Source organism: Camellia sinensis, chromosome 3 (genome assembly GCF_055761805.1).
Source record: "Camellia sinensis isolate YWXY chromosome 3, ASM5576180v1, whole genome shotgun sequence".
NCBI classification, from domain to species: Eukaryota; Viridiplantae; Streptophyta; class Magnoliopsida; order Ericales; family Theaceae; genus Camellia; species Camellia sinensis.
Window position 1 is genome coordinate 6,324,305 of NC_138963.1, and position 10,949 is coordinate 6,335,253.

At 35.8% G+C, this 10,949-nt stretch overlaps 1 protein-coding gene across 2 annotated transcripts; it reads right to left on the reverse strand.

Annotated features, from left to right (window-relative positions):
- Positions 1–341: 341 nt before the first annotated feature.
- On the reverse strand, positions 342–9,509 carry LOC114259265 (uncharacterized). Of its 2 annotated transcripts, none has more exons than XM_028199277.2 (4): positions 8,837–9,509; positions 8,415–8,709; positions 7,031–7,158; positions 342–1,047 (listed from the first exon to the last, which is right to left on the reverse strand). In XM_028199277.2, the coding sequence occupies exons 1-4, from the start codon at positions 8,957–8,959 to the stop codon at positions 592–594; spliced, it is 1,002 nt and encodes a 333-aa protein (XP_028055078.1). In that variant the 5' UTR covers positions 8,960–9,509; the 3' UTR covers positions 342–591. The 2 variants fall into 2 exon arrangements, with proteins under 2 accessions (XP_028055078.1, XP_028055077.1); XM_028199276.2 differs by having other exon boundaries at positions 7,031–7,161; positions 8,837–9,508.
- Between the last annotated feature and the right edge of the window lie 1,440 nt (positions 9,510–10,949).

A 10,949-nucleotide genomic window follows, 5' to 3' on the forward strand; every position in this document is an offset into this window, starting at 1 on the left:
CAGAAAAAGAGGGTCTGAATCAAATGATAAACCCACTAAGAATGAAAACACTTTTAATCCACAATTGATATTGACTACTAAAAAGGAATTTTAGAAATAACCTGTACACGACTGGACACCAAATTCTTGAGATTTTTCAAATCAAAGGGGAAGTGTAAAGATATACCACATCTACGGTGGGGACTTGGAAGCACAATCAAAATGTGGGCTGCAAATTCAAAAGGTTGATTAACAGACACTAATTTGCTTTTATTTCGCTATTCGGGTCCCATCCCCATGAACAAATATCACAAAGAATCCATAAGTGATCTCCACCACTCAGCTTACAGATACAAAAATCATTTCAAGCAGTACTCAATCCCTTTTCACCAACCAAATCTCATTGTACAGACGACCAAAACTGTATGATCTTATTACACTTGCAGCAACTTCAAATGTCAAGGAAGCAAATGTCAAAGATGTTTACATTTATATTATACAGAGTACATAATTTACATTCAATTTTCCAATTTTCTCTGATCTTTGTATCTCTCAAACTGTGTCATTTTTCTTCTATAAAAGTACTGTCGTTTTCTCAATGTTGTAGTAATTCTAATCATCCCAGTCTTTTTCCCATCCTTCTCTGCTAGTAGACCTAGCAGTAAGGCCATTGGCCGAGATGTTGCCTACGTGGCGACCCCCTGGTGACTTCACTGCCTTGTCCTCATCCCAGTCATCATCCCATACCTCATCCCAACCTTCTGCAGTGTCCACGTTGGAAGCTGAAGCAGAATCCGGCAACCCCATTTCAAGTTCCCGATATGGAACTCCTTCATGCCGTTTCCTCTTCCTAAACTTGTAGCAAGCCCATGACCCCCCAACAATCAGTGCTATTAGAAACAAAAAGTAGGCAACATAGATGGGGGTCACTTGCTTATAATAAGAGGGAAGCCGCTGTAAAAAGTTGTTCCATTCAGATGGAGGAGTGCCATTGTGAAGCACACACGTCTCATTTGCATATTTCAATACTATTTTGGTGTTTTGGCCAATTGTCCAAGAGATATTGACCTACAATACAAACAATCAAATGATAAAGGTAATGCCACTTAAAAGAAGGCAAATCTGCACGTGTAATCACCAGTTTCAATAATAATCCACAAACACAATTTCTGAATCATACTAATAAAGGCCAGTATATGAAATCTGGTCCACAATTCAGAATGACGGAACCAGCACAAGGTTTAAGTGTTTGTCATATCTATTACTATTAGTATCAATATTGTCTTAGGTGGTTGCTCAGTATCAGCAGTTCCAGCAAGTATACAAAAAATAATGCATACCATTTGTTAGAATCTTGAAGAATTAAACCTGACTGAAAAATTACATCAAAATTGGGCTATAGAAAATATTAATTATGTTTATGGGATGCAGATTAAAAAATTAAAAATATATTAGATACAGTGCTAACAGTACTTAACTAATACAAACAACTAAACATTATCCTCCCCTTCCATTAGCACATTTATTTGGGGTAAGTGAGCTAATTTTATGTAAAAAATATGCCAACTGAGCACCACCCAAGAACAATTGGAGAAAAAAAAAAAATCATCGACAGCTCAAGCCTCCATCGAGCTTTAAAGGGCCAAAACAAAAGCAGAAGAACCAGAGCAGCCATCAATCAATCCTTCCTCTACCAACCAGAGCAGCCGTCAACCAATCCTTCCTCTACCCCCCTATTCTCCTTCCCCTTAACCCCTACCATCATAACCGTTGATGCAAACCAAATTCTTGATGTCCCTTCCAATCTTAAGTTTGCTACCCTCACTCCTAGCACAATTCACTCCCGTCCTTGGCCTCATTTTTGCTCCAACTGTTACTATGAGCTTCATAGCATCCTTCTCAAAACCCTAGCAAGGAATCCCTAGAAATTTACTTAGCAATTTGTAGGCATATGTATCCAGATCTACATGGCTATCTCCACAAACTTGGGGTCCACAAGTCAAGCCTCCTCAACTCTGACATGGACCAACCACATCTCCATATGCTCCCCGATCGAGCCATGAGGCATAACACATTTTCCGCTAAGGTCTAGGCATTGGTGAAGTTGGGCCAAGGGAGATCGACCACTTCTCCAGAATATGACCCTCCAATAAAAGGAGCCCGCTGCCTCCACACAAAGATAAGTACATAGCTGAAGTCATCTCCTTTGGGGAGCTTGAACCTCAGCAATCACTCTCCCTCTATCTCTAAAGACCACCTCAGCTTTTGCCTATCCCAACTCCAGTGATCTTGTGCCAACTTAGTGCCTACTGTAATTCCCAGAGGGCCCACAGTCTGACCACTCACCAACAACTGCCACAATCTTTAACCCTCAGTTGAAGTTCACAGATCAGATAACGTCCAGGTCCTTTTCTACAAATGCCCACATTCCCCATCCCCAAAGTTTTTCCTTCCCCTATCATATATTCATAACCATATCTGTTACACTATCCTACTGCATCCTCTATACCACCCTTTTTCCACCCCCAACCACCATTGTCCCCCTAATCCAACATGTATCCCTTTCCCAACAAATCAATCTCAAAGCTACAAGGAGTCAAGTCATTAGCAAAAATGAGACGCATGAATCTGAAATCTACCCATGCCTCCACCACTTCTTCCTCTTAAAAAGGCTTCTCTAACTAGTCAAAATCCATCCATTCTAGTCTCTAAACTAGGCCTATGTCTCTGAATATAGCCTGGAGTAGAAATCCACAAATGCCCTCTAAAATACCCTCTTCAAAAGTCAACTCCCCCTCGTCAATAACCAAGTAGCTAATAATATTACACCTTCTATGAGCATTGGCATTTTATGAAAAAAGTTTTGTTATGGCCCCCTTCCTTAATATAAGTCATCCATGATTTCTACTTCCAAGTTCCAACTACTTCCAAGTTCCAACTAACCTTCTCTGAGATCATGAGTCTTCATACTTCTGCTTTCATAGTTGTTCAAGCCTATTTCTCCTCTTCTGTCAACCCCTCTCCTCCCTCCTTGTCTTCTAGCCTCATATCCCAGAAGCCTGGCAATCCTCTTTCTCACCTCAATTCTAACAAGCACCTTATTTCATGCTTTAATGTCTTGTTTTATACATCCGTAGTTTCTTGGCAAGGCAAAAACCTAGAGTGCCATCAACCTTGTAGCCATCCCACCAACCCTTCACAAAGTCCTAAAACCATCATCCCAAAGACACATTCTCATAGAGGAAATGGGAGTAATATTAACCTTTCTCAAACCTCCAAATCTTCTTGTGGTTCATACATTACCGATAAGGTTCAAAGAAAATCATTAGTATTATTCACTAGGCAAGACACAAAAAATAACACAAGAATCCCTCCCACAACACCTTCTAGCCCCAAAAAAACCAAATCAGCCCATCTACTGCCCCATGAACTCCTCATCACCTCCTGATCAATAACTTCCATCTTCGTTGTTGATCATGACCCTTTTATTGGGGTCACTGAGACTTCTCACATTCATAGAATTAATTTGATATGCATAGATATAATTCCCCTAAGATCCCAATCCTTCCACCACGTCCATCTGCAGGCCTCTGCCCTTTTTATAGTTCACTGTACTCCCAACTTCTTGAGCTCCCTCTCCTTCCTTGAGCTAGAATTAGTCTATGTCACAGTGATTCGGGTACAGATATGGGGTGCAGGTGCGTATCTAGGAGTCAGACACTTCAAAATTAAAAATTGAAGATACGTAGATATGGATCCAAATTTGGATACAGGTACAGAGATACGTTAAATAATTATTTTTTAAATATATTTATTATGTGAAGATGAGCTTAAAAAAATTAAGGAATAACAGATTTTGTTAAAAAAATAACAAATAAAAATTATTTTAAACATAAAATAAATTATATTATATATGATCAAAATAAGTTATTTTTATTTTAGACATAAAAATTATATTATTTATGATATATTATATTATATAATATTTTTTTGGGTGAATAATATTATATATTATTATATTAATATAATTTATATTATATAATATAAATGAAACTAAAAAGGCGAGAAAGAGAACAGAGAGAAGAGAAGACAAAAAAGAACAAGAGAGAGAGAGGAGAGGGAGACCAAGAGACAAGAGAAGAGGAAAAGGGAGATCAGAGAGAAGATAGAGAAGGAGATAGAGCATCAAGCATCAAGCGAAAGTCGAAACTGTTGAAGCCAGCGACCAAAGGGATCGAAGTCGGCGACCGATGTCTTCACCTTTTCGAACGGTGACCAAGTTCTCTCTTGCTCTCTCCTCTTTCATTTCTTCTTCCGTATCCATTTGTAAAGAACCATATCCCGCACCTGTACCCATGTCATGTCATGTTGTGTTGACACGAGTACCTCCGAAATTCCAAAGAGTCCGTGTAACGTAGAAATTAGTGACCATTCCTCTTCTCTTTTTATATCAACAAATAACTTCATTGCTCCTTCCCGATACCCTCAAAAGATAAATCTTAAAATTTGTTGAAACCTTTAATTTTCCTCAACCCCTTAGAAACCTCTTTATTTTCTCCCCCTACTAGCTCTATTGCAACCATACTCAATAAGTTCATTCTTCTCTCCCTCCCCAAGGCCCACCACTACAAATATAGTACAATTAAAAGGTTCAATCAAACCTAAAAATTTGCCTCCAACCCTATTGCGTTGTCAGTCTAATGTAATTGGGATCAAATAGATCCAAATAGTGCTCTATTCATCATTTTGACCTCTTAATCCTGCCTCTCTCTCTACCCCCATTGAACTTCACCCAAGACTAATAAAATAGGAGAAGAAAGTTTAGAGATGCAAAACAAAGTTGCCTTACCTTGATAGGCCTCACAACATCCTCAAACCCAACTTGGATTGGCGTACGTTTGTGCAAGAATGCCTCCTCAGTTTTCTTTTGAAAAATTCAAATTTCCTAGGTTGGACCAATGATGATATGAATTGAGGCTCATCACTTCTCCTCCCATTCTAAGCCTAATGGGTTCTTTTAGGTCCCAATCCTCACTTAATCACTTTCCGTTTCTGCCGTTTCCTTTTCTCAACCCAATTTCCTATACAAGACGTCTTAACCAATTCACTTTTAGCCTATGTTACATGGACTCGGGTATGAGTATTGGGTGCGGGTGTGTATCCAAGTGTCAAACCTTTATAAATTTAAATCTTAAGATCTTGGGATATGTATCTAAAATTGGATATGGGTGCGAAGAAGCATCATATACACATATATATTGCATATTAAATAATATTCTTGGATGGAATGTTGTAAATTATAAAGAAATATAATTGAAATTTAATAAGATTCAGAAAAAATATAAAATCTCTATATTTTATTCACGTGAGAGGTTAAAAATATTTACTTTACTAGCAAATGTGAGTTTCTTTTTCTCGTATATTATAACAAATTAAAGGATCCGAGTGTCTAAATTGGATACGAGTGTCAGACACATATCCCATGCCCTTACCCATGTCATATCCGGTGGACACGAATAGTGTGGAGGAAATAGAAAAGTCCATGTAACATAGCTTTTAGCCGGGCTCAAACCTAGGCCATTGAAAATAGCTGGTCCCATGACCAATTCGATGATAAGGCCTATTCCTGCCCCTAAAGCCCAAATACTTCACCTGATATGAAACCGGGCCCCTGCCAAACTTATCAACCCAAAAATTATCTTAGGCCTACCATTTATGAGGCCCAACAAAAACTACAACTTGTTGCCTTCTTGGCCAATATCCACAATTAAAGCGCAATAGGGAAAGAAGATTCAAAGGAGTCTTGTATTAAATTTTACATTTTCCTTCTTCCCGTTATTATTATATAGCCATGAACTAGTAGGATACAACAATGTTTCATACAACTTATGAGAGATAATAGGGTGAATTACACTAATAGTCCCTATAGTTTGAGGCTTGTGTCAATTTGGTCCCTGACTTTTCAATTGTGACACATTTGACCCTGAATTTTGAATCTTGATCCAAATAAGGACGATTGAAGATATGATTAGATTTTTCAAGGGTAAAATCGTTAATTTGATAAAATATAAATTAATTTGACAAAACTAAATGTCAAACAAATATTTTTAAATTTTTAAAAATTATTTCTACCCACTAAAAATAAAATTATGTAAAATTGATAAATCTTTTAAACATTTATTTATTTTTTTTACCAAATTAATTTTTATTATGTCTTTGGATGATGATCATGTAAAATTAATTTTAAAAAATTAATCATGTAATTTTTATTAATTTTGATCAATTTTACATAATTTTATTATTGTTGGATAAAAATAATTTTTAAAAAATTAAAAATATTTTTTTGACATTTATTTTTGTCAAATTAGTTTATATTTTATTAAATAAACGATTTTGCCCTTCAAATTAAATAATTGTATCTTCAATTGTTCTTATTTGAAACAAGATTCAAAATTCAAGGTCAAATGTGTCACAATTGAAAAATCAGGAACCAAAGTGACACGAGTCCCAAACTATAGGGACTATTAGTGTAATTTGCCCTATTTAATATATGTATTATGTTACAACTTTAAGTCACAACATATCAACATGAACATATTTGATACGCTAAACACCTTAGATAACAAAAAACAAATCTGGCGTATGTAATCCTGCTCTATTGTTAACTTCAACAAGCCAAACATGATCAAATCCCACTGGGGTCTTGGAACTCATCAGGATCTAGCAACAAAGAAAATATTCTCCTTTTTCTCATGAACCTTTCCTCCACTGCATTGTCCATCTTAACCATGTTTCTGATGATCCAATTTTTCTCACCTTTATAAGTCCATAAAGGTGAGATAAATGCAATGGCATACTAAAAAGTAACAAGGTTTTATGAGATCTCATTTAGTGCTTTGAACAGTTGCTCAGTAGAGAATTTCCACTAAATCACAATTCAATTCACATCAAATTTTCAAAAATGACTATAGCCTACAACCCTATCTAAAATTTCATTAATTACACAAATATCATAAAGAAATAATGAGTACTAGAGATAAAAGATGCATACCATTTTAGTTTGGTGTTTAGAGATTTCACGACTGATCGGATCATTCTTCGCAGGCGTTGTGATATTGATATTCACTTTAAGAGTGCTTTCACCTTTATTTTGGACTAGAAGCACCAAATCTTTAGACCCTGCTTCAATAAAAAAACAAAAGCGAAGGTAAAGGGCACTGCTTTCCTTCAAGAAATAGGGAAGACTATTGTGGTGTTTTGCGCATGTTTTTAGTAAAGGATAGGGAGAGAAAATGCAAAGGAGATTATTTTCTTTTTTGTTTAGTTACCACAGAAGACAAAGAGCAAAAGAAAATAGGATGAAATTATGTGAGAAATTTTTAGTTCTTGATATAATTTTTTCTTTAATTTTTGATAAATTCTTATCATTTTATAAAAAAAATTTAAAAAAAATAATCCTTTTTAAAGTTTGAGAAAAAAACTAAGGAAAAATATTCTCCTCACTTTCTTTTCTCTTACCAAGTCTAAGGTAAGTTCCAAACAAATCCTAAAGAATACACCACTAAATACATTGGTCTAATCATGGTTTGAAGAAATTATATGTATTAGAGAGAGGGAAGTGGAGGTGTCAGGTAATGGGCATAAGTTAAATTGTTGTTTTAACTTGCCTAGTTAAGGTTTGTATGGCACTTGGGGGTGTTAGGGGAAAAGGAAAGAAAAATGAGAAGAAAAACAGTATTCCTTCATGTGCCCTCCTACCAGTGATTCCTCGGGATACATCCAACCTGGTCAAGAGAACAGTAGGTAAGCTAAAAAGCACAGGGTTGAAGCAGTGAGAAAGATGCCTGCCTCAAATTTAACCAGGTATGTGGCCTTTTTGAGTAGAGAGCCCCGCGTAACTGACCCAAGAAACTGAAATAAGATTTGTTAAGTTTACTAGAATATAGAACAAAGCATCTTTTATTATAGATATCAATGTAGAGGCCATTATCCAATAATTGTCCTGTTAACTCAAGGGTTGGGAGGGTAGAATTAGGTACAAACCTAGCATCTTTTATTTTCACAAAAGAGATGTCCTTTGTAACAAAAGCTGTGTGTGCAAGTTAGCAGGCCAAAGTTTGGCATGGCACATTGGCACCTACAACAGCTCCTTACAGAGATCAATGTAAAGAAAACCATTGAAGATTGAGCCATTTTTGTTTCCTAAACTTGAATATGAATGTTTGAGCTAAAGCTAAACCATAATACCTTAGAACCAAAAATCCTCATTCATGAGAATTAAGTTAAGGACCTTTCAATTTGCATGAAATACATAATTCTAAGATTTTATACAATCTCCTTACAAGAACACAAGTTATACCTAAACAAATACCAATTGTAAGCAGAATACCATTATTTCCAAAACAACATTGAAGGAGAGGATCAATGTAAATTACCACTCTCAAGACTAGGAATGCAAGCGATCATTGTCCCGTTGACATCGCATCTATTATCTGAACCCTCGCAAGTCCTATTACCACCAGATTGTGAACTGGTTTTCCCGTCCTTCTCTCCATGATTCTTATCATCATCTATCCACGCCGCAGGCGGTGGATTTGCAGAAGCTTTATTATTAGCATCATTTACAGAGCCCTTCGTATTCTTATCATCATCTAACTGCTCTTTTCCCGGCTTACCACCGTCAATTGGATTAGCTTTCGACTCCGAAACAGGGTTAGGCAAAGGTGAAATCTAAAAAAAAGTTCATGTATCAGTACTGATACATTGAGAAACAAGCAATTACATATTCAGAAACATACATATATACACACATATATATATATATACATAGATACAGAAAGAGAGAGAGAAGAGATACATTTGTTTCAGAAGACTTATCCTTTGGCTTCCCACTGATTAATTTTCGGAAACTCCAAGCACTTGAGGGATTCGCAACAATCAAGAACAAGAAGATCACAGTGAGAAACCCATCTCTACCCATTCCACGAAAATTTCTTGGGAAATATTTGGATCCGGGTAAGCACCTTTAACCTGTGGAAATGAAATCATCCGCAGAACCAAATCGAATTCCAAACCCCAAAAGCTGGTCCAAAAAGCACATCATTTTCTTCACAAAATCATAAACCCAGTAATCATTTCTACACCAAATTGGTTACAGAAAGAAGCTGGATTTCGAATTCGAAGCTTAGGGTTTACGCAGTGCAAGAAGGAAACGCAGAGATCGAAACTAATTTGTAGTTCGAAGACGATTTATTAGATTAAGTAAAACTAGGGTTTGGGTTTCGACGAGATTCAAAAAAATGACGAGAAATTTTTTTTTTTCTACTTCTAAAAACTAATTTCGGCAAGAAGCAATAGTCAACGTGGCGGGGTTGAAGACATCTCCAATGTTTGACGGCGGCGAGGCGGTGGTTGACTGGAAATGAACATGATTTACGAGGTAGTGCTTTTGGGCTGCTGGCCCCGTTCAGTTGACTCTTCTCGGGCCTTTTACTCTCACTGAAGGGTGGGTTCACCAAAGACTATGCCCGAATTCGGCCCATGATCTGCTTTTGTTTGAATTTTTTTTTAGCAACAATGGTTCATCCCACTAATTTGTTTAGTGAGAATTAACTGACTTCTAATAAAGTGAAAATTTTAAAAATATATATATATATAAGAGCAGAACATCCCATCATGTGGGACTCACACCACTTTAGAGATATTAGTGTTCCTTTTTTTAGTGATCTCACTCATTTTTCTTTTTATAGTAGAGTTCATTTTCTACTCACCAATGCTCTACTTATTTAAGAAAAATATTTCGAATTTAAAATTTATAAATACTATCTATTCTATCATCAATACCATATTAAATTCAAATCTATATTATAAATTTTATTTTTAGATCACATGTGGATCCCGTATCATTAGGGACTAACCATTTATCTCACATTTGTATTTTATTCTGTAAAACACAATTATATTTCTAGAATTATTGATGTTTATATCAATAAGAGGGGAGTGAAGAGATTGTCGATTACAAGTCAAAGCTCCCACAAATTAATTAGTTAAGACATAGATACCAAAAAATTAAGAGTTAAATGAAAAGAGAAAGGTGCTATTAGCACTTCTTTTTCAACAAAAACATTTTGAATTGTCTTTATTAAGTAATTTTTTGCATAAATTTAAAAGTATTTGGTGCCCATGGGATATTATGTGGCTAATGTCACATATAAATCATTAAATGTCATGTCTCCTATTATCTCTTCAATTTATAACATAAAATCGTGAGTTTCATTCTTTCTATTAGTTACAATCTTTATAGAGCACCACCTAATAATGCTCGATGAGCATAAAATAACTTCTCTTTTGCAAGGAATGATGTTTGTTTTTGTCTTTGACAATACATACCATACAAACGTAACATGTAAAGAGTGGGAAAAAGCTTGGGACCCCAATTTGGAGACCCCCATGACCCCCAAATATGTGTGATTGGTCCATGTGTATTTTTTTTTTTTTTCCTCTCTCTCTCACATAGGATAATGTGGGAATTGTGGGGGTGAAATTTTTGTAGGAGTCTCGATCAAAAGTACATAAGCTTCCAGAGGCATTTGTGGCTCTTGTTTTTGGAACAGTCAGTTTGGTTGGAAATGTGATTATTCATCATTCAGAGCAGTATAAGGATTTTCTTTCTTGGCCAAAATTAATTTCATTAATGAAAAATAAGTACAGGTAGAAACAAAGATTCAGAAAAGTACACAGAAACATCATCAAAGCCTAAGCAAAACACAGATTAAGGGATAAGTAAAAATAAATAAAAAGCAGTCCAAGCGTAAGGGGAAGTTTGCACTCAACTGGAAAGAAATATATTACAGAGTATGCAGATTACTCAAATCTATTTAATGCTTTTGTATGGAATAAGCCTTAAGAAAAGAGAAACATAAAAAAGGAATAAAAACAGAATTTCCAACTACACAAGAAAGAATAAAGTG

Coding starts and splice junctions, on each gene's coding strand:
- LOC114259265 (XM_028199276.2), bottom strand. CDS start 8,959: ATGGGTAGAGATGGGTTTCTCACTGTGATCTTCTTGTTCTTGATTGTT. Junction 8,710..8,836: donor ATAAGTCTTCTGAAACAAAT/GTATCTCTTCTC, acceptor ACTTTTTTTTAG/ATTTCACCTTTGCCTAACCC. Junction 1,048..7,030: donor CTAAACACCAAACTAAAATG/GTATGCATCTTT, acceptor TTTGTATTGTAG/GTCAATATCTCTTGGACAAT.